General features: G+C 41.7%; 1 protein-coding gene across 1 annotated transcript; it reads left to right on the forward strand.

The window, feature by feature from the left end:
* The first annotated feature begins 13062 nt into the window (after positions 1–13062).
* On the forward strand, positions 13063–14585 carry LOC116837366 (transcription factor 15-like). The gene is made up of 2 exons (XM_032801702.2): positions 13063–13562; positions 14467–14585. The coding sequence occupies exons 1-2, from the start codon at positions 13128–13130 to the stop codon at positions 14497–14499; spliced, it is 468 nt and encodes a 155-aa protein (XP_032657593.1). The 5' UTR covers positions 13063–13127; the 3' UTR covers positions 14500–14585.
* The last annotated feature ends 6476 nt before the right edge of the window (positions 14586–21061 follow it).

Consider the following 21061-nt stretch of genomic DNA (forward strand, 5'->3'; position numbering starts at 1 on the left):
CCCCTTCAACCCAACGCACCCCATTCCTACCTTATGCACTGGGATCACCCCCATGTGCCTCTGTAAATCCCCTTATGCCAAAGAGATCTTATACAGGGTCTAGAATCTGGCTCTGAATCTTGTAGGATATGGACTTTATTACTTGAATTTAAATAGTTAATGTGTTCAAAAATATATTCCATTATTAGGGAATACGGTTTAATCTTAGAGTGGTTTTTTTTAATTTCCTGTTTATTTTGCTTTTAATAAACTCATTTGCTTCATAAAATATAGAGCCTTTTACCTTTGTGTCCTATTATAAGTGTAGTTATTTACCATAAATGAATTGCTTGAAATACTGGTTTCATAATCATGTTAACTTGGTGTCAAAGGGATTACAAATAATAGTGAGCATCAGGCCCAGTTGTAAGTATTTGCAACATTCAGTCCATTATTAGCACTGCCTCAAAAGTGGTCTCAAATTTAGCTTATGCTTTGGTAAATATTATGGGCCTGACTGCTGTAAATACAGATTAACTCTACTGACTTGAGTGGAGTAGGTCCTGATTACAGCTGTGGAACTGTGAGCAAAATCAAAGGTCTGGGATCATGATTCCATTTAGTTAACTGGATCATAAGGGCTGTTCAATGGACACATTAAGGAGAACAAAGTGAAGTATCTAAAAGATGTCAGATGGTTCGAGAATCTCTGAGCAGGACACTCATGGGGCAGGGGGAGAGGGAGGGAGTGGTACAGACAGCTACAATCACATTTGTAGTGTAGAATATATGCAATTATACACAGTTATACTTTTTCATGGTTTATTGGCTTTCTTTGAATTCACCTACTACCAGCATATGAAATTGTGTGCCTTAAAGTATCTACAAAAGCTCAGTACTCCATTCACTCTGTTGGAAGAGCACTGAATAACAACAAATACAAGAAACACTTTTATCGCTGGGTCTGAGAACCCACAGCAAAATGAGTAACAATGAGGCTAAGCATTTTTAAGCACTTATGATGATTGGTTGACACACGTGAAGTATTCTACGCATTGTCGCAGGTCATAGATTTCTAGAAGGTAAAAGGCAGGAGGAAGAGGATGAAATTTGAATTGCCAAAAATGTTATTCATTCTTCCAAGACTTCAAACATCTTATTTAAATTATAAGGAAAACTTGCACAAAAGAAATTGATTTAGGATGTTGCTGTAAAGTAGGAATCTACACTATATTTATTTTAGAAATGGCTGAAGTCCATCACTGAGACACCTGAGCACTTTGCATCAATAAAATACTCAAACATATACAATGATATCCCTACTTACTAAGAAAAAAAATACCCCAGTCCTGATTAATACTGTATGTGAACCAAAAACAAACAGTTCTTGTTCTATGTCCTAACTTCATCAACACTGGCTTTAGCACACCATTTAGGGAAGCTGGTTCCAGAAAACTAGACCCCTCCATTGGGAAAACCATACTGCCAGCTGTGAATTCTGTAGCCCGATGAACTGACAAGAGAGGGACCTAGCACAGTTATTCTCAGCCAGGGATCTGGGGCCTACGAGCAGGTTTCAGGGGGTCCGCTAAGCAGGACCAATATTAGACTTGCTGGGGCCCAGGGCAGAAAGCCAAAGCATCACTGTGCAGTGTTACCAGAGGTTTTCATTTGCTTGAATCCTATATAGACTGCAGCAACCTGGATAGAAATACTGACAGTCAGAAGTGGGGAAGAGAGAGTGAAAAACATCATGAACAATTCACCTCTCCCAATTAGCATTACAAAGGTGATAGCATTAGAGTGCTTTAGGTTGCAGAGAACAGTAGTGAGTTTTAGGCTAGATGCTTTACATAAGTTACAAATAATGATAGTTTGGAGCTAAAATCCAAAATGGTGGATACACTGATTTTTCTATTAGAAATGTCAAAGATGGATGACACAGACTAAACTGACCAATAGCAAGTAAGAAACAAAGGTCAGGAAGTGTTACTCAACTCACTCCAAAACACCTGCAAGGAGAGGGCAGCAGGAGCAGCGATGATGTCAGAGCAGAGCTGATTGGCTAAACGAGTTGCCACCCCTGCAGGGAATTCTCAGCTTGAAAGATCAACCAATCAGAGGCGTCCAGAAACTGAATATAAGGAGTCAGCTGGCAAGCTAGAGTGTGTGGTGGATGAGAGAGAAAGAGAGGGGAGCAGATCAGGAGAAGGGCAGAAGATCAAGAGAAGGTAACCAGACAGCAGTGCTAAGTTAAGAGTGGAGATTGACAGAGCAGAAGGACCACTGACAATCAGAGGGATTGGGGAAGGAGTGCAAGTCTGATTTTTGTCTATTTTAGAAGATTGCTTGTGTGTGTCTGTCAATAAAGCTGGATGCCTACTTGAGGGTGACCTGCCCCACCCCATCCTGTGAATGGCCAGCCACTGCTCACAGAATGGTAACCGTTCAATGTTTCTTTAATGCTATGTTGCACTGTTTTATGCATATGTGAAGTGATGTTACACTCCATATTCTTCATGGAAATATTGTTATGATATGAATGGCATAACTAAGATATTTTATGCACGATGGATCATGTGAAATCACTGGAAAAGTTTTGATTTTCTGAATGTGATTATCCAATTTGTATGCATGTATCATTTCTGTGTCTAAGGTTAGAAATATTGTCTATGTAACAATCACAATTGTGTGTGTGTGTGTGTGTACTTGGGAAACACACACCAGACAGCAGGCCATCAGATGGGTCATTAGGAAGAAACAAGAAGACTTTAAAGATACTAATCTCTCTCCTTCCTGAGAATCTGGGACATTGCTTTGACACTACAAGGTCAGGTGGTATGTCACCTGGTAGTAAACACTATCTTGGGCTTCTAGTGATTTATTTTCCATTAAAAGGAGGGGAAGATCAAGACTGGGAAACAAAAAGTTCCTGCCTCATGTAAATTCTATTTAAGGTTGGGGAGTAAGTTCATCTAAGTCAGGGTTTCTGAAACTGGGGTAGCCGCTTGTGTAGGGAAAGCCCCTGGCAGGCTGAGCTCATTTGTTTACCTGCCCCGTCCGCAGGTCCAGCTGATCATGGCTCCATCACTGCTCCAGGCCAATGGGAGCTGCTGGAAGCGGCGGCCACTATGTCCCTCAGCCCACGTCACTTCCAGCAGCTCCCATTGGCCTGGAGCAGCAATCCATGGCCAGTGGGAGCCACGATCGGCCGGACCTGTGGATGGGGCAGGTAAATAAACTGGCCCGCCCCGCCAGGAGCTTTCCCTACACAAGCGGCGACCCCAGTTTGAGAAACCCTGATCTAGGTTCTCTTCATGGAATTCCCACCCAAAATGACAGCTGGAAAAATCTGAGAGACAAAGACAGGGCTGAAAAAGTTGAGCCCAGGCTGGAGAAGAGATCTGGTCTGTGAATGTGGCATCTGAAGATTTAAGCTGCAAGCAGGGTAGCTAACCTTCAAGAGTTTCTGCATCCTGCACAAAAGCAACATTTTAAGGTGCGAAATTACTTCTCGAAACCAGTCTCTTTACGATCTTAAGCTTAGTACGTGTGTTTTGTTTTATTTGCTTAGTAATCTGCTTTGTTCTGTTTGCTATCCCTTATAATCACTTAATCTGCCTTTTGTAGTTAATGAACTTGCTTTTGTTTATTATAAAACCCAGTTTGTACAATGTATAACTGGGGAAGGGCGAGAAGTTGTGCATATTTTCCTCCACATAAGGGAGGGGGTGAATTTCTGAGCCTACATTGTAAAGATTTCTCTACAGCACAAGACAATGCTGGGCAATTTCTTGAGTCTTCTCATAGAAAGCTGTTTGCAGACTTGTGATTCTACAGCTGGTGCATTCCTACTCATGTGTGCATGTGGCCAGAGAGCCCAATTCAGCAAAAACAGGGGGAGGGAGCCCAGGCTAGTGAAGCAGGTAGGCTCAGTGAAACCCCAGCACATCAGGTTGCATTCTGGATGGGCGACGGGGGCAGTCCAACCTGTCACATCATATGCATGGGGTACTTGTATATTACACTGTAATAAGTCCAATGCTATTGTATTAGAGGCCTTATGCATTTGTATGAAAAGTTCAGTGTGTATCAACTCACAACATTGTATTTGTCTCAGTCTGTTTAATCTTTTGAGTCAATTGGATGTATGATCTTTAAAAGTAATCTAAGTGTGTGTTATTACCAATTATACATTGTCATTTTTTTCTTGATTGGTTTATTACATATACTATAATCACCTAATTTTCTCTTAAATAAATAAAATTGTTTGCTGCTTGTGTGCCTATTCTTGATCAGAGGGCTGTATGTGTGTCCTTTCAAGGATTAGCCTGCTCTGGGGAGTCCTCTGCAGGTCAGAGACAAACCCCCAGCAATATCCTGGCAATTCCGTTAGGGTGGATCACCAATTTTCTTCCCCCATTTGGATAGTGTTAGAGGGCTTTCTCTTCACTCCCTCCCCTGGTTCTTGTCATGCAGACAGAAACCTTATCTGTTTATAGGCTATTCCAGTACTGGCCCCCCGAAGTCCAAACAGTGGGGTAACAGCAGGGCTGAAGCCGGGGCCCTCAACCCTGCCACCTTGGGCTGAAGCCGAAGCCCAAACAACTTAGCTTTGCAAGGTTTCCCCCATGGCATGGGGCCTTGGGCCATCATCCTGCTTGTTACTCTCTAAAACCGCCCCGGCTTTTATGTGCAGAAAAACAGTTGTTAGGGCTGTGGAGTTTTTATAGCATGTTAGGGAGCGGGGGTCTCATGAGTCTATTTCAAGGTATAAATGGAGAGGCAATCCTAGCAACATGATTTTAGAGATAATGACAAACACCTTGAATGACATTTAGAAATCAATAGGTACCTACCCAGTGCAGAGCATAGAACACGCTGCTTTGTACTCAAACCAGCTGACCCCACTCAAAGAATCCACTGCATTCTGCACTGGCTGATACAAACACCTGTTAGACATTAGCCCTGTTTGCCAAAAGCCAGGGCCGCCCAGAGGGGAGGGGGCAAATGGGGCAATTTGCCCTGGGCTCCGCAGGGGCCCCCACGAGAGTTTTTCAGGGCCCTTGGAGCAGGGTCCTTCACTCACTCCAGGGGCCCTGGCAAACTCTCACGGGGCCCGGGCCCCCAGAGCTTCTTCCACTCTGGGTCTTCAGCAGCGGGGGGAGGGGAGGGTCCTTCCACTCCGGGGCAGAAGAACCCCCTGCTGCTGAATTACCACCAAAGACCCAGCTCTTCAGCAGCAGGCCCTGTTTCAGCGGTAATTCGGCAGCGGTGGGCCCCCACTGCGGATCTTTGGGGCACTTTGGAGTCCAGGAGCAGAAGGACCCCCCCCACCGAATTACTGCCAAAGCAGGGGGCCCCTGCCACCGAAGACCCCAGGCCCCTTGAATCCTCTGGTCAGCCCTGCCAGAAGCTGTGAATGAGTGACAGGGGATGCATCACTTAATGATTACCTGTTCATTCCCTATGGAGCACCTGGCACTGGCCATTGTTGGAAGACAAGATACTGGGCTAGATGGACCCTTGGTCTGATCCAGTAGGGCCATTCTTATGTTCTTATTCTTATGGACTATTACGGCAAAGTCCACGTCCAGATAAACTCTTTACAAAAAGATGTAAAAAGGCACTACGTAACACACCTGTCTGGAAGCAGCACTGGGGTCAAATTGGCTCTTGGACTTTGAACCATGTTGACAAAGGCTGTGATTCTGCAAACTATACAGAACCACCAAAAAGCATATTGTCTCCCTAACTAAACCCACAATGTAAGTTTGGTTAGTATGGATAAAGAAAGATTATGAAACAAAGCTCCAGCTGTCACCAATGTATACGGTTTTAATGAACAAGCAATAAGCCTGTTCCCGAATACAGCTTACAAAACAGTGTTTGAGGTGGGAATAAATAGCAGTAAGTCATTTGAACTTGAGAGGGCAAGCGACATGCCTCATCTTCATTTGACTTGAAACTGCCACCATCAAATGTTAAAAACTAAGCAGATAGCCATTGAAGAGCCATTAGTAATATGCAGGCAGGGGATCAATATTTGCTAAACAGAAAAAAATCAGAAAATTAGGTGGTTTTATCTTCAAAGATCTAAAATGTTATGTGGCAATTCTGCTCTTGAATGCACACAGGGAATCTCTCTGCATTCACTGGAAACCTTGTGCATATCACCAAGAGCAGACTTTCACTGTAAACATTTAAGAACCATTTTTAAAAGTACTTAAGTTTGTCTGTTTAAAGGCTTTATTGTCTCTAAAGTGTCTTTTTTTCCAAGCAAGTGAAACAATTTTCTCCTATACTTTATATTTAATGTAAATATATTTGAAAGCTTCTTGACTGTGACTACAAATTTTCTCAGCCATTGATTTATTTTCTTCTTTAATTATCCTTTAACTAACTTGCTCTCTTTATATTTATAGTTTTCCCAATGCTCTTTTTCAAAAGTTCTTTCCTACTAATATCTGATATTACTATAATATTGTGTTTGAAAACTGTAAAGGCTTTAATTAATGTATGAGTTTGCAGAATGGTGCTGTCTAGTCGTTAGTTTGATTTACTTTTATTTTTTCAATTTGCTGCATATTGCTACACAATCCTCTACAATGGCCTCATATCTCTTTACCTGTGTTTACAGAACAAGGGCAAATTTCAGTCTGTGTCCTGTCAGCTACATATAAAATATTTCCCACTATTCTATATTAGATTCATGCAGCCCTGCTTGTATTAGCAATTCAGCAAATTGTAAAAAGGGAAAAAAGCAACCCTGCACTATTGTATCTTCTTTGACAAACATGATCCCCCTAGATTGGGATTACATTTATGCACAATCAATAACCAAGTAATTAAAGTCACCAATGTTTTGGCCTTTTTACAAGCCTCTCTTATCTGTAAAATTTCTTACTCTACTGTCTCAAACTGTCTTAGAGGTAGAAACAAGAATTGTTGACCACCTTTTTGCCCTTAACCTCTGTATTAGCTACTTCTGTAGTGCCAGTGAAAGATGTTTTATTTCTCTCAGCAGACACAGTATTATTCTTTCCAAGTATTGCCGCTCTCCTGCATTCCTTATTTTGCCAGTTTTATTACTGCATGCATTCCAATTCTGGAAATATCCCAACAGGTTTTATTGGGTTTTCTTTGGGAGGAGGGGGAAGAGAAGGTTGTTCCAATAAGCATATTTATCAAAAAAGGACACAGATGAAGTGATGAAGACAGTAGAACCCTCAAAAGCAAACATCTGAGTCTGATATACAAGCAATTCCCTAATACTCAGCCATTAGAGTATATGGGCTGGTCTACACAAGGGGGGGAAATCAATCTAAGATACGCAACTTCAGCTAAGTGAATAGCATAGCTGAAGTCGAAGTATCTTAGATCGAGTTACCTACCGTCCTCACGGCGCGGGATCAATGTCCGCGGCTCCCTCTGTCGACTCCACTACTGTTGTTCACGTTGGTGGAGTTCTGGAGTCAACAGGAGCTCGTTCGGGGATTGATATATCGCATCTAGATGAGACGCGATATATCGATCCCTGAGAAATCAATTGCTATCCACCGATTCGGCCAGTAGTGAAGATGTACCCTATCAGGAGTGACATTCTGGCTCCATTAAAGTCAACTGGAGTTTTGTCATTAGGATCAAATTGAGGAATTTGAATTTATATATAGATTTGAACTTTACTTTCTAACAAAACCAAAAGCGTTATTTTAAATGTATATTGAGATTCAATTGTAGGTGCTTCGCTACATCTCACTCTTAAATTTTCTTGCGGACAGAAGTAGGAGTTTTGAATTCTAATGAAAATATGGTGCGAATATACTTACACTCACTCCACATTAAGCTATAACTCATGATTTCAAATGCTTCTATACAATGTTAAACTACAAAGAGCATAAACTATCAGTGACAGCTGCATGTGCTTATCTATCTAAATAGGTCCTTATATAGCCAATATGCACCATGTGATTAAGGGAATACTGTATATGGTAGACAATTTTAATTTTGAAGTTTGAGGAGCCTCACACATTATCCAATAAGAAAACAAAAAGTTCCTCTTCTCTGTTCCATTTAACACAGAAAATGTTGAAGAAGTCTCTCTTTTTTTAAAAGACAATAGTTACTTAGCTTCTCAGTCTCTGACCCTGAATACATTTGTGCTTACATACATTTGTATTACTTCATTACTATTCACTTTCAGCCAGGGACTACTCACATGATGAGTGTTTCCAGGATCAGGGCCTAAAACAGTAAACTCTTTGGGGCAGGATTATTTCCTATACATTTGTACAGCACCAAGCACAGTGATGGCAGATTCTACCATGCACTTCTTTCTAGGCACAATTGCTATTAAAATAAATGAACACATTTCAGATCATTGAATTTATTGCTTACAATGACAGGTGACATCAAAAATTTTGTAAAAACAATTTCTTCCAGAGAAGAAATCCTACTTTAGTTATAGGACAAATACATCAGAACGCAAGCTGCTTGGAGCTAGGAATTGCTTCTCTATCGCTGGTAAAGCATTGAACTTGACGGTAACATTCCACTTCTAATTTTTTTAGACTTACTGGTACTGTATCTTTATAACAGAAAGAGGTTTATGGTGCCTCCATTAATATTTTGTATATAGCAAATATATGATATTTGTTGTATAGTGAGCAGCTGTAAATTCCCCAGGATTAGAGGAATCCCCAGATGGTGTAAAACCAGCATCTCCTCCAAGCTGCTCTAAATTATGTTTAGATACTGTTCAGCCCTCAGTCAAGTGAGTGTAACAATGGCTTAAACCTCTCTTGTCCTAAACCTCTTTCTTTACTTCTGGTACAGCTGAGAATCTAGGCCACGGTGTTTGAAAAATGTCCCTGTCATTTTGGTTCATCTTACTTCCAGAATTATCTAGCCTGCAGTTTCCAATTTGCTTTCGTTTTGCTAGATTTGGTAAGATCTTTCTACTGTTCTTGTGGGAAAAGGGTTAGTATAGGAATTACAAAAGATATGAAGATCTGGTATGATATATATGCAGAGTAAATTTACACTATAAATGTAACTATTCATAATATAAACCGATTTCCTGATGACTTCACACTTTGCTGCAGCAGCAGTCAGAAGGGAGCATGTCTATCTATTTGCACGTTCATTTTCTTGGACACCTTGCTAAGACAGCTGTGCTCAGAACCCATCAGGCCTGATTCTCTGGACCTTGTAAAGTCATTTAAACCTATGCAATATGGGTGGGAAATATCAAATCAGAATGGAGGTATAAATGGCTACAAAGTGCAAAACAACCAAGAAGCTGCCCCACGACTTTCCAAACAAGGATCTCTGAACACCTAAAGTGTCTCTGGTTTTCCTGTCACAAGGGCATTCCCTAGTGTGTGTCGCAACCCTAAACCTATGCTCAAACATGCAGTCTGTATGGCCAATTGTCGGTCAAGAGGTCACATTGGTGCCTTGTGCAACACCGTAGTGCCATGTGCTACTTTATGGTGCCGTGTGCAACATTATAGTGCTGTGTGCCTATTCTCGAACCTTCTGTCTGGTCAAAAGGTCAGTATAGGGCCGTCTGCCACTTGTGTGCCATGTGCTACTGCACGGCTGTGTGCTACAAGTGTGCCGTGTGCTACCTGTGCCGTATGAAAAAGTAGTGTGCCGGGTGCAGATCCTGTTTACGTAGAGGGCATCAGTTCGGAACCTGGTTAGTGAAGAAGCTAAGGACCAATCAGACGCTGACACGAGTAAGAGTCTTCAAATCAAACTATGTCTCGCGCCAAAAATGGCAGGAGTAGCCGCGTATTAGCTGAAAGGCCTGATCACCCTTTCAGCCAGGGTCTCCTCTGGATTTTGCCGTCTCGTTTTGTTTTGTTTTTTGGATTATTTCCCATCAATTCATCATGCTCTCAGTGTCTGTACTGCTGGTCAGCTGCGCTTGGAGTGTGGTATGTGCACTTTAATTTCTGTAAATACTCTGCTTAGCCTCTTCCCTTTTTTCCCTTCCCTTACTTGATGCAAAGTTGTGTATACAGTATATGAGAGCCAGATTGTTGTATTAATTGCTACTGTGGTTGTTTGGTGTATTTTACAACATTCGGTTAATGCATGCACAGTTTACTCAGTTTTGTGTATCTGCTTTGGATTTTAGTGAGCAGTTGATCATAAATCGTTTGGTTTCTTGTTGTTGGATGTATAGACTGTTTCAAGTTGTGTATGGTTTTATTCTGGTAGTATTTCTAGTTGATAAATCACCCTTCCCTGGCTTAAGTTGTAATTTATCCCCGTTAATAGACAGCCACGTGGTTTGAAATTTCAATCTGTCACGTTTTGATTTTCCTCTCTCAATTAAATACTTACTCGAACTTGCATTGGTCTCGGACAGTGTGATTGTTCCTCACTGCTGCAGATTCTTTAGTAGAAGATACAATAGCTATAGCAATGAAATTAGAATAAAATAAACCATCTCTTTCTGGAGCTGAAGCAACCCTTAAGAAGCTCCACCTTTGAAAACTGGCCATCTTTCACCTGGTAACTATTACACTCACAACTGTAAAAACTTAACACATTGCATGCGCTTTCCATTAATACTTTGAAGAATGCTAGTTTCAAATATTCATCCACATTAGTATAAAGTTTGGAAAAGGAGAACAAAGATAAGGCATATCCTAATAGGATACTTGGATTGTTGATTTTAGAGATTGGTCATCTGAGCACCCATTACCCGGTGAGCAAAAAGAAAATGAAAAAAAACCCACCATAAAGTCATTCCATTATTAATACATGAAAGCATGTGTAACCCACACAACTCCTGGGTGTTGTGCTCTGTGGCACCGACACCACTTAGAGAGAGATTAATGAGTCTGTTCTACAGCCTTAGTTAACAGCCAGTTGGCTTTTGGCTCATGCAGTAGAGGCTCATGCACTAAGCTCCAGAGGTCCCAGATTTGAGCCCATCCACCAACGAGCAGGGTCTGTCAGTGTTACAAGTGGGGGCTCATCCAGCATTTCAACTGGGAAGTCTCTGAAGCATGTCCCGAGCTTCCTCAGCTAGGGGAAGTATGTAAACCACACATCTTCTGAGGTTAATGCGGGGGTTCTCAAACTGGGGGTTGGGATCCCTCAGGGAGTCGTGAGGTTATTACCTCGGGGGTCATGATCTGTCAGCCTCCACCCCCAAACCCCGCTTTGCCTCCAGCATTTATAATATTGTTACATATATTTTAAAAGGTGTTTTAAATTTATATGAGGGGGGTTTGCACTCAGAGGCCTGCTATGTGAAACAGGTAACCAGTACAAAAGTTTGAGAACCACTGGATTAATGAGTCTGCTCTACAGCCTTAGCTAAGTGTCATGTGGCTTTTGGCTCATGTATTTAACTTAAGAGGTCCCTGGCTCGATCTCACCCACCGACAACCAGGGTCTTTCAGCATTATAAGTGGCTGTAGAGCAGACACATTAATCTCCCTCTCTCTAAGTGGTCTCGGTGCCACTAGATGGGCCAGAACACCACACCCAGGAGGTGTGTGGGTTACACATACAACAGATGAGACCCACTGACAAACAGAGGCACCACTGCAACATTTTTATACAAAAGGAACTTTCTGCAGAAAATATACTGTTTTAAGCATTTTGTAAGCTGCTCACATGAACACATTTGTTGCCTAGCACCCATGCCCAAAGGGAAGGTACAACCAACTTTTAAGCAGGCACCGTGCCATTCTAACAGATGGACTAGAGTGTTGACAGTCAAGAGACCACATATATGCATTAACTGTATTTGTGGAGGACATGACTCCCAGCCAAGAGTGGCAAAGCAGCTGTCCATTCTAAGTGTATGCACCTATGATTAAAAGGATGCGACTGCTAATCCAACTCTGAATATTAATCCAGGCTTCCAATTCAAACAACAAAAATAAACTCCAGTGGCTACATAAAACAGTCATCTAGCACTGCTTAAATCAGGTAGAGATGACTCAGTTGGGAAAACCTGTACCATGAGTTTGAGTGCAGAGGGGCTGTCAAACTTTTACGGAGAGATGAGGCATAATAAACTAGTGAATATGACCACCTTTAACAAGTAAATTGGTTGCTGTAGCTCTGCATTTTAAATTGACTCAGGATTTGGATTTGTATGTACGTGTAATACAGTGGTTTTCAACCAGCGGTACACAGAACCCTCATGGGTCTGCAGACTATGTCTAAGATTTCCAAAGGGGTCCGCACCTCCATTGAAATATTTTTTAGGGGTCTGCAAATGAAAAAAAGGTTAAAAACCTCTGGTCTAGTAATTGCTGGGAAAGCTGATGAAAGAACTAGCGCTGGAGTGCCCATTAGTCCATTCGAAACCAATAGTTATTTTGAAAATATACTTGAGCAAATCCTGTTCTTTATTTTTCAGTGATTACTCCATATTAATATCCCACAATAAAACTAAGCAACATATCTGCACAGTGTCTTGATCCTTCAATTGGATCGATGTGGATAGATATTACCTATTCTTATTGGCATCAGGCCTTGGAGGGGGTTATTATTTGCAACTGCCCTGGAGCCCTTAGGTCCGAACTTTCCTGTTCTATTGGCTGTAGGGGACGCAGCACCTGAAGAGGGAGACAGGCTCCTCCACCCAACCCCTGCCAGGAAGGGGTCTGTAGGGGCAGGTGTCAGGTCCTGCCAAGGCCAGTGAATTCCTCTCCCACAGGTGTGTCCAGGCCCCACTGTTCACCCCCCCCCCCCGAGGAAAGCACATTAGGGGCTCAGGAAGCCTCTCGCTCCCTGCCCCCTCGCGGCTCCGGGCGAGGCTGCTCCTCCCGGGGGCGTTTCACCCCTTGCTGCCCACAGCCCGCCTGGGGAAGGGCACCCGGCCGGGGGAGCGCCCCAGCGGCCGCGCTCCCGCCAGGAATGCCCCGGGGGCGCCCTGCCCGAGCCGCGCGGAGCCGGGGGAACAGGTGCAAGGCTGCAGGGCAGGAGCACTGAGGCCGCAGCTCCACCTTCCTCGCCTTATTTACGGGGCGGCCACATGGCCGAGCTAAAAGCAGCAGCCATTCAAAGCACGGCCCCGCCGCCGGAGGGGACCCGGGGCCGCGGCGGGCCGCCGAGCCGGCAGCTGCCGCGCATAAAAGTCATGGGGCTGGGGGGCCGGCGGGAGCGCCATGAAGGCCGGCGGCGGCGCCGCATCCGACCCGGAGAGCGGCGGCAGCAGCAGCGAGAGCAGCTCGGATAAGTCCCTGCCCCCCGCCGGGGGCCCGGGCAAACGCAAGCGGAAGAGCCCCCGGCTGAGCGGGCTGAGCAAGCAGCGGCAGGCGGCCAACGCCCGGGAGAGGGACAGGACCCACAGCGTCAACTCCGCCTTCAGCGCGCTCCGCACGCTCATCCCCACCGAGCCCGCCGACCGCAAGCTCTCCAAGATCGAGACGCTGCGCCTGGCCGCCAGCTACATCGCGCACCTGGCCAACGTGCTGCTGCTGCAGCAGGGCGAGGAGGCGGAGCAGTCGTGCCTGCAGTACCAGCCCCGCCTGCAGGGCGGCAGCACCGCGGCGGCGCCCCGGCCCATCTGCACCTTCTGCCTCAGTAACCAGAGGAAGCTGGTAAGGCTGGCACGCAGCAGCGGCTGAGTGCTGCCCCGACAATCACAGGGGTGGAGGGTAGAGTGGAGGCTGGAGTTGTTTTGCATCCTGGCACTGCCCCACTAAGGCCTATTTTGGGGGCAAGGAGAGTCCCCTTCTCACCCACCCCACACGCCTTTAAAACTAATCTCCCAGCCACAACAACCACAATTCTGCTGCCCCTGCGTGCCTAGAGCCCATCCTCCTGTTGCCATCCCCAGGATAGCAGAGTAGAGGCGGAGAGCGGATATTATTTGCTTAGCATCTACAGCCTGTTCAGTACTGTAAACAAATCCCCTGCAAAGACTGTCCTGCCCCTGAAAAGCTGACAGTCTCTCACATGTTCACAGGCAGAACATTCTAAATCCCTCTGGGTACAGCTTTGATGCATGTGTTAATTTATTATAAACTCACTTCTTGTAAGCATTGCTTATATGAGTAGAAATCTACTGTTAAGGAAAAATTGTGCTTTATGACCTGTAAATTCCAAGCTCCACAAAGTATATAAAATAAGAGGCAAGAAAATCAGCTAAGTGTGACAAACTGTTTATCTCGGTCTACCATTTAGAGACTTGTGTGGCTTCACTTTACTCCCCAAGTACAGTAGCAGTTTCAGAAATACTGTTCTGCCCTGGCTATTTTCATTTAACTGCACTGTTGTATTTCTGGTATATTTCATAGTTTGTAACAATTTAAATAGAGTTAAAATGTGATGTTCACTGTTTAATGACTTACAACATAATTGCTAGGAAGGTTAATTAAATGTTTTAGTGTGACTGTGTGTTAAATTAGGTATAATATTAATAGATGCCAAGTTAAGGGAGAAAGTGATTTTCCTTTTTCTGTGTTGATGTTTCTAATATATATTTTCTGTCCCCTCTTACAGAACAGAGAAGGGGAGAAACACTTGTCTGTTTAAAGTTTAAGTGGACGTTGAATCAGATGAGAATCTTATACTGACTGTAGAACTGTTTTAGATAACTTCTCTTTATTCACACTGTTTACACTGAAATTATGCAACTGTAAAAACTTTTTAAACTACAAAAAACCCACTGCTATGCACTTTGTTTTACATTGTGACAGGTTGATTCAGGGTGTTTTGCCAATGAAACTGAACACTGTGGGGAGAGTTGCACCTGGTGTAGCTGCTATTTTAATGCAAGAAATGTTAACCTAAGCAGCCAAGCCCTGATCTTGATGGCTCCTCAACTTATGTCACATGATGAAACTTGAGCTTTGAAACCACACAGTGTCTCCTGTCAATGGAAGCTGTCATAACATGCCATCCTCTGTGCCTTTAACCAATATTGGGCTGTACAGTTGTACACTCATTTGTGTGAGAGAAAGTGGCAGCTGACATGTTGCAGGTCTTTGAAATTACACTGAGATTATTTTAAAGGTGCCCACCCAAAAGCCAAGATACAATTAAAAGTGATGTGTGCCTAGCTGCAGGGTGAGCTGCAGTGCCACAGAATGCCTCAAAGAGACAGCCAAGATCGGAGGAGGTCAGTATCCCCGTCAGTACACAGGGTAGCTGAGAAGTGCTGTGCAGGGGGTGTTTTTTTCATAATACGCAGCGTGTGCTGTGCCAGTCCTCTAAATAGTGTGGGATCTTTCTAAATTTGTTCTTGTTAAGCACAGAATAGGGAGGGTTGCCCCCTGGCTCTCTAAATTTATCCATCAGCTAGTTTATTCCCAAGTTGTGCCTTTACATCACTGCTGTCATTTATCACTGTTTAAGTTTACAAGTTCATAAACTATTTGAAATGGAGTCTAAAAAGCACAGCTCTGTCATGGTTCCCAATTTGGGTACAATGAGAACTGAAAAAGCAGCTAAAATATTAAATCCCCGTATCCAGGTCAATTTACGGTGGATGGTTTAGAAAATGGTAAGTTTTACCCACTTCTTGAATTTAGATACAAGTTTTAGCTCCCAGTCTCTGAGACTTAAGCTTTTTTTAAAAAAAAAAAATCTAACATAGCTAGTGAAGCACAGAATAATCCCAAGGAGTCAGGGTTAACAGTCCCTAAATAAGTTTCTCCTGCCCACCTAAACGTTGTATGTACCTTTAAGATATCAGCTGTGCGTTATGTACTTCCCCTATGGTATTTAAAAGCAGTAGAAGGAGTTGCTGCTTTTTTTGGGATAGCAGTAATTTATGCCATCCTGAGAGAGGCTTATGCTGCACAGAGTAGTTGTCTTCCCACCACTACCAGGTCACTTCCCCTCGTTGGCCATACCCTCTTGTAGCACTCTGCTGTCATATCAAAGCCAATGTGGTGGGATCAGGAGAGGTAGACTGTAGCAGTTGAGGTGTTTATTGTATAGCTGACTTTCCTTCACTTCGCTCCCCACCCACCACATACAGAGGAAATTCTGCAGATTTTTCCAATAGACACACCAAAAAACATATAGAAGACCTCATTAATTGGGTCTTGGAACTTTGAATTCCTGATGCTCCCCCCTACCCCCAAGCCATTTTGCAGTGCCACTTTAAGACAAATTCTGTTATACCTACAGGAGCTGTAGGAAATTTCTCCTCGAAGAGGCTGATCCTACAAAATACTAATTCCAGTGGGACTATTGATATTCTTCAAGTTGCACACATCCTTCAGTGCTTTCTGGAGTGAGGTCTGAATTTCCTGCTTTTACTTTGCTGTTATCTTTACTGCATCCTTTGCATTCTTTCAGTGTAGTGATTCAAACCACTGTCAGATTAACTTTTTTGTTTTGGTGTTGATCAGTGTTTTCTGTAAAATGAGATTTATTTACATTTGACTACATTTTTTATTTTTGAGTGCACATTTCTGCAGATACACCCTCCAAAGTTTTGCTGCTTTTAAAATGGCTTTATAATGGCTTAAACTGGATGTGTAAATTTTTTAAAATTTACATTTTTATAGCTTTGAAAGCAGATCTCTTATTTTAGATTGCACTGTAGATTATCTTGAAACATGATTAAACTATATCAAATGTTAGTTTCTTTAATAGGAACAAACAGATTCACTTATATAACAATTATATCTTCCATTAGGACACTGTAAGTGATAAAATGTTTAAAAAACTGCAATTTCAAATATTTTTAAATGTTTGTTTTATATTACAAATATTTTCTAATTATGGAGATACGTAAAGAAGTTGAACAAAATAGTAATTTTGGACTTTCATAAACATCTTAACTAATGTTCATTTAATTTTTTAATAGAGTCTCCTGGCAAATGTAGCATATTTACATTTAGTATGATTGCATTTTAAAGTTTTTAAAGGCAATCAACATTGAAAGATGTGGTCCACTATTTTTAATGTAGTGTTAACAAAGCTAATTACTTGAAGAAACTCATGAACAAGTGATTTCCAGTATTTTTTAAAATGGGATCCCACATCTATGGTATTTATGTGCTATGTGTCAAACTTATACAGGATGGTTTTGCTCCTGCTTCCATTTAAGTAGATGACAAAATGGGAGCACTCTGCTTTAAAAAAAAAAAGGGGGGGGGGGGAAGAGAGAGAGACATACTCCACACTGAATGACTTAATGTGGCGTTAAATACTGCAGTCCTTACTCGTTAAAACTGTTCACTTCAAGAAGACTGGGCCCAGTGTTTCAATTATTAAATATTATTTGCATTGTAACACACAGGTTCCAGTCTGACCCGCAGTGCATTAGGCTCTGTGTTACGTGCATATAAACAATACCTGCTGTCTAGAGCCTATGTTGGTATGATCTCAGACACAGGCCCTAATTCTGCAGACAGGTGTGAATAACTTTATACGTGTGAGTACCATTGAACTCAGTGGGGCAGATGCTCAGTGGGTCTGAACTGTCATAGCGCCATTAAAGTTTTTTGACAATGTGTTAACTGAGGATCTTCCCCAGTCTTTCTACTCACATGCATATGTATGCAGAACTGAGTTATTGATAAACGAGTGCGCCTATCAGCGTGAAAAATTTGGATTGTGGGCAACATAATGACACTTAGTTTTCAAGAGACATGATGAATTTAACACTCAGTCACAACTGAGGAATGAAAAACTACATTTATTAGGATGCTCACCATCCTATGCTTTACTGTATTTACTCCATATGAACTTGTGTGTGTGCTTTATCAATTCTGTTCAAGTCAGTTATACATTGTAGCATGCACAGACTTGGATATCTAAAACTGAATACTTAAACTCACTTTTAGACATCCAAATAAAATGATTTTTTCCCCCCAAGAGGTGCTGAACACCCTTCACTCCCATTGAAAATATTGATTTTTCTACATATTAATTATGAACAATATTCTCAAATGTGTACCTGATTTCAACCCCTATCACTTTTTTCCTTTGTAGACTTTGCTTCAAGTTTAGTTACATCTGTTTTATCCAAAGGCTCACTGGTAAGACACAGAAGCTGGTCTCAGTCAGATTTTTATTAAATGATCATTTTAAAGATTAAATCCCCATATTCCACATTATCATAGCCACTGAATCTGTTGCAAACGTACAAAAAATGCCCACAAAAGGGCAAATCATAATATTATTTGACTAGGTTTATTAAACAAGTATCTAAACATACTATTTGATTACTTATAAACAAATCAGAATGTATGTCTGAATGTTCTTTAAGGTGTTTGTTACTATATTTTAAAGTAATTGTTCTTCAAGCAGAAGTGTTTCCTTTCTAATGTCTACTTGGAAAAAAAATCTAGCTCCTATATAAAATCTAAATTTGTTTGCAAAAATGTGCTATTTTGCTAAAATAAACTATTTTTATAATTTCTAATAAAATGTTAAAGTTCTGGAGGTATGCATCTTTTTTCTCCAGCAATCTCATTGTTGAAAATATGCACTGTGGAGTACTGTATGTTAAAAGCAGATATTACTTTGTACCTTCTAAAAGACTCTGTATGGTAATCCTTGTATACTTATTGCAAATAGAATCTTTTTTTTTAAATAAAATAAAATTCTACATTAGGGCTGGTAGAGGATTTTCATTAATCAATGTTTCTCAGACTTGCCATGAGCCAATGGTGCAGTCTCCCTTTACTTCCAAATGCTTAAAAGTCATTTTAAAGAAAAAATCATTTTGCTAATATTTTTTTCACATAAGCAATTGTTTTTGTTGCCACAGGGATGTTATGCAATCATGAATGGGAAGGTATATGCTTCATGTGACAGCAAATAAGATGGCACAAAAGAGATAAAACATTCTTAGCCTAAGGGATCTGACCAGCTATGCAACAAACGTCGAGAGGAGACCAGGCAAATTTAGTCTTACTATGTTTAAATGCTGCAAAACCTCTAGAAGCCCCTGTCCACCATAGGAGTGACATAACACTGACATCCTTTCTGCCCCTAAAGCCCACCCAACCAAAAAAGGAAAATAATATTTTAAAAAAAAATCCTACCCCCAACACAGTTTTACACTGAAAAGGGAGAAGTACAATAGCTTCCTTGAAGTCCACTAGGGACTTTGCTATTGCTTTTATGTGGAAGGTGCTCAGACTCTTAGGTCATGGGAAGCAGTATAAAACTCTAAGTTAGTCCTTGAGACAATTACAAAAACAAAACAACACACCCGAGACACCTGTCTCCCCGCCCTCCGCATTAAACAATTTCAAACTCATTCAGACTTTGTGGATTTGAAGTTTATTCACAAATCTCAGCCTTTCCAAATTCACCAAGGTGGGCACCACTACTTTAGTTTTTTTCATCATTACTGAAAAAATTATATGTGTTTGCTAAGTTCATCTTACAGCATCTACTCTCATTCGGTGTCAGAATGAAGACAGGAAGGATGGTCCAAGTACTTAAAATGCTATCTGGGCCAAAAGAAGCCCTGCTCTACCACAGATATCCTGTGTGACAGTGGGAAAGTCACAGCCTCTCTATGCCTCAATTCCCTATCTGTATAATGGGCATAACAACATTTACCTACCTCCCAAGGGTGTTGAGAGGGTAAATACATTAAAAGGTTAGAAATAGAGTTGGGAGCAAGCCACACATTTGTTGTTTCAATTCCTCAAACTGATTTTTAGACTTTCCAGCCCATGAAAATTATACGTTTTCAGCCCTTTTATCCCTATTCAGAATGATTTTCCTTCCCAAAAATTTTTTTTGAAGTTTTTCCAAGAATTCAGTTTCCAGCTAGTTCTAATTATGAGGTACTCAGATACTATATGATGAGATCCTTAAGTAGACAACTTAGCACATACCAAAAGAGCAAAGTCTTGCTTGGTAATAAGAGCATAAAGGATCCTGGAAGGAGGTTGAGAGAGACAGACAGACAGACAGACACACACACACACACAAATGAAATAATAAGATGGCCTAGTGCCAGGGGAGAGAGACTTAGACAGAGGCAGAATATGCCTGGGACCTTGCAGGAATGAAGAAAAATGTGTTTTGTAGTTTAATAAAATAAACGGTTAAATTAGTTTTAAAATAATATATGTTTGTATAGGTCTTGCAAATTGCAGGTCCGTTAACAGTTGTGGGAAGACCTTGAAAGAATATGGCTTATTTGAAAAACTGGACCTGAAAAGTAACTGATAAAACAGAAGAAAGAAGAAATCCCAGTTATCAGGATTACTTAATAAAAGGATTGTAGGCATTGAACTATCAATGATTCCAAACCAACCAAATTCTGGTTTTTAGCTAAAGGTAGCAATTGGTAATGGCATCTCTTGTTTGTTAATGGGCATAAAAGGGGGAACTCTTAAAGGGTTCATTGCTAATACCTGCCTGATCAAGATGGAACCAATGAACATGAGACTAAGCACCTCTAGGTTTAGTCCATTCATATCTTAAATGCTTATGAATGTCTGTTACTGTTTGGATGTATTGATTGCTTATTATTTAGGCTTTTGAGACATATTCAGAGCAATTGTAGAGATGCCATTTGGCCTTTAAAAGCAGCAGAGAGTCCTGTGGCATTTGGCCTTTGGATTTAATAAAGGAATTTATAGTTAGTATCTGGTAGTACCCTATATTACTACTAATTCTAACAGAGCCTTTGAAGGTTGAGGTAATGGAGATGGGACTGTAGAACCAACAAGGAGGTTAGAAGACAGAGTTTAGGGTATTGCAAAATCTAAGAAAAAAGGAAATTCAAGATTCAGAGAGCATGCACCTGTGGCCCATTTATTAATGGGTGCTCAGCATACAGTACTATAAAATGTTTTAAAAACTGGTACTGAATGTCTAGCCAAATCCAGTAACTGTTATAGAATATTATAGAGTTAGCAGTAGAATATCAGGGTTGGAAGGGACCTCAGAGGGTCATCTAGTCCAACCCCCTGCTCAAAGCAGGACCAATCCCCAACTGGCCCCCTCAAGGATTAAGCTTACAACCCTGGGTTTAGCAGGCCAACGCTCAAACCAATAGACTGTAGGTTTCCTATCTCTACCACTACCTTTGAGAATCTGGGCCTAAACCTCTGTCTCGCTTTCCCCATCACAGCAGTGTGAGTCTTACTTAATGTTTGCGAAGTGC

The sequence above is a fragment of the Chelonoidis abingdonii genome, chromosome 10, assembly GCF_003597395.2.
Source record: "Chelonoidis abingdonii isolate Lonesome George chromosome 10, CheloAbing_2.0, whole genome shotgun sequence".
In the NCBI taxonomy this organism is placed as follows: Eukaryota; Metazoa; Chordata; order Testudines; family Testudinidae; genus Chelonoidis; species Chelonoidis abingdonii.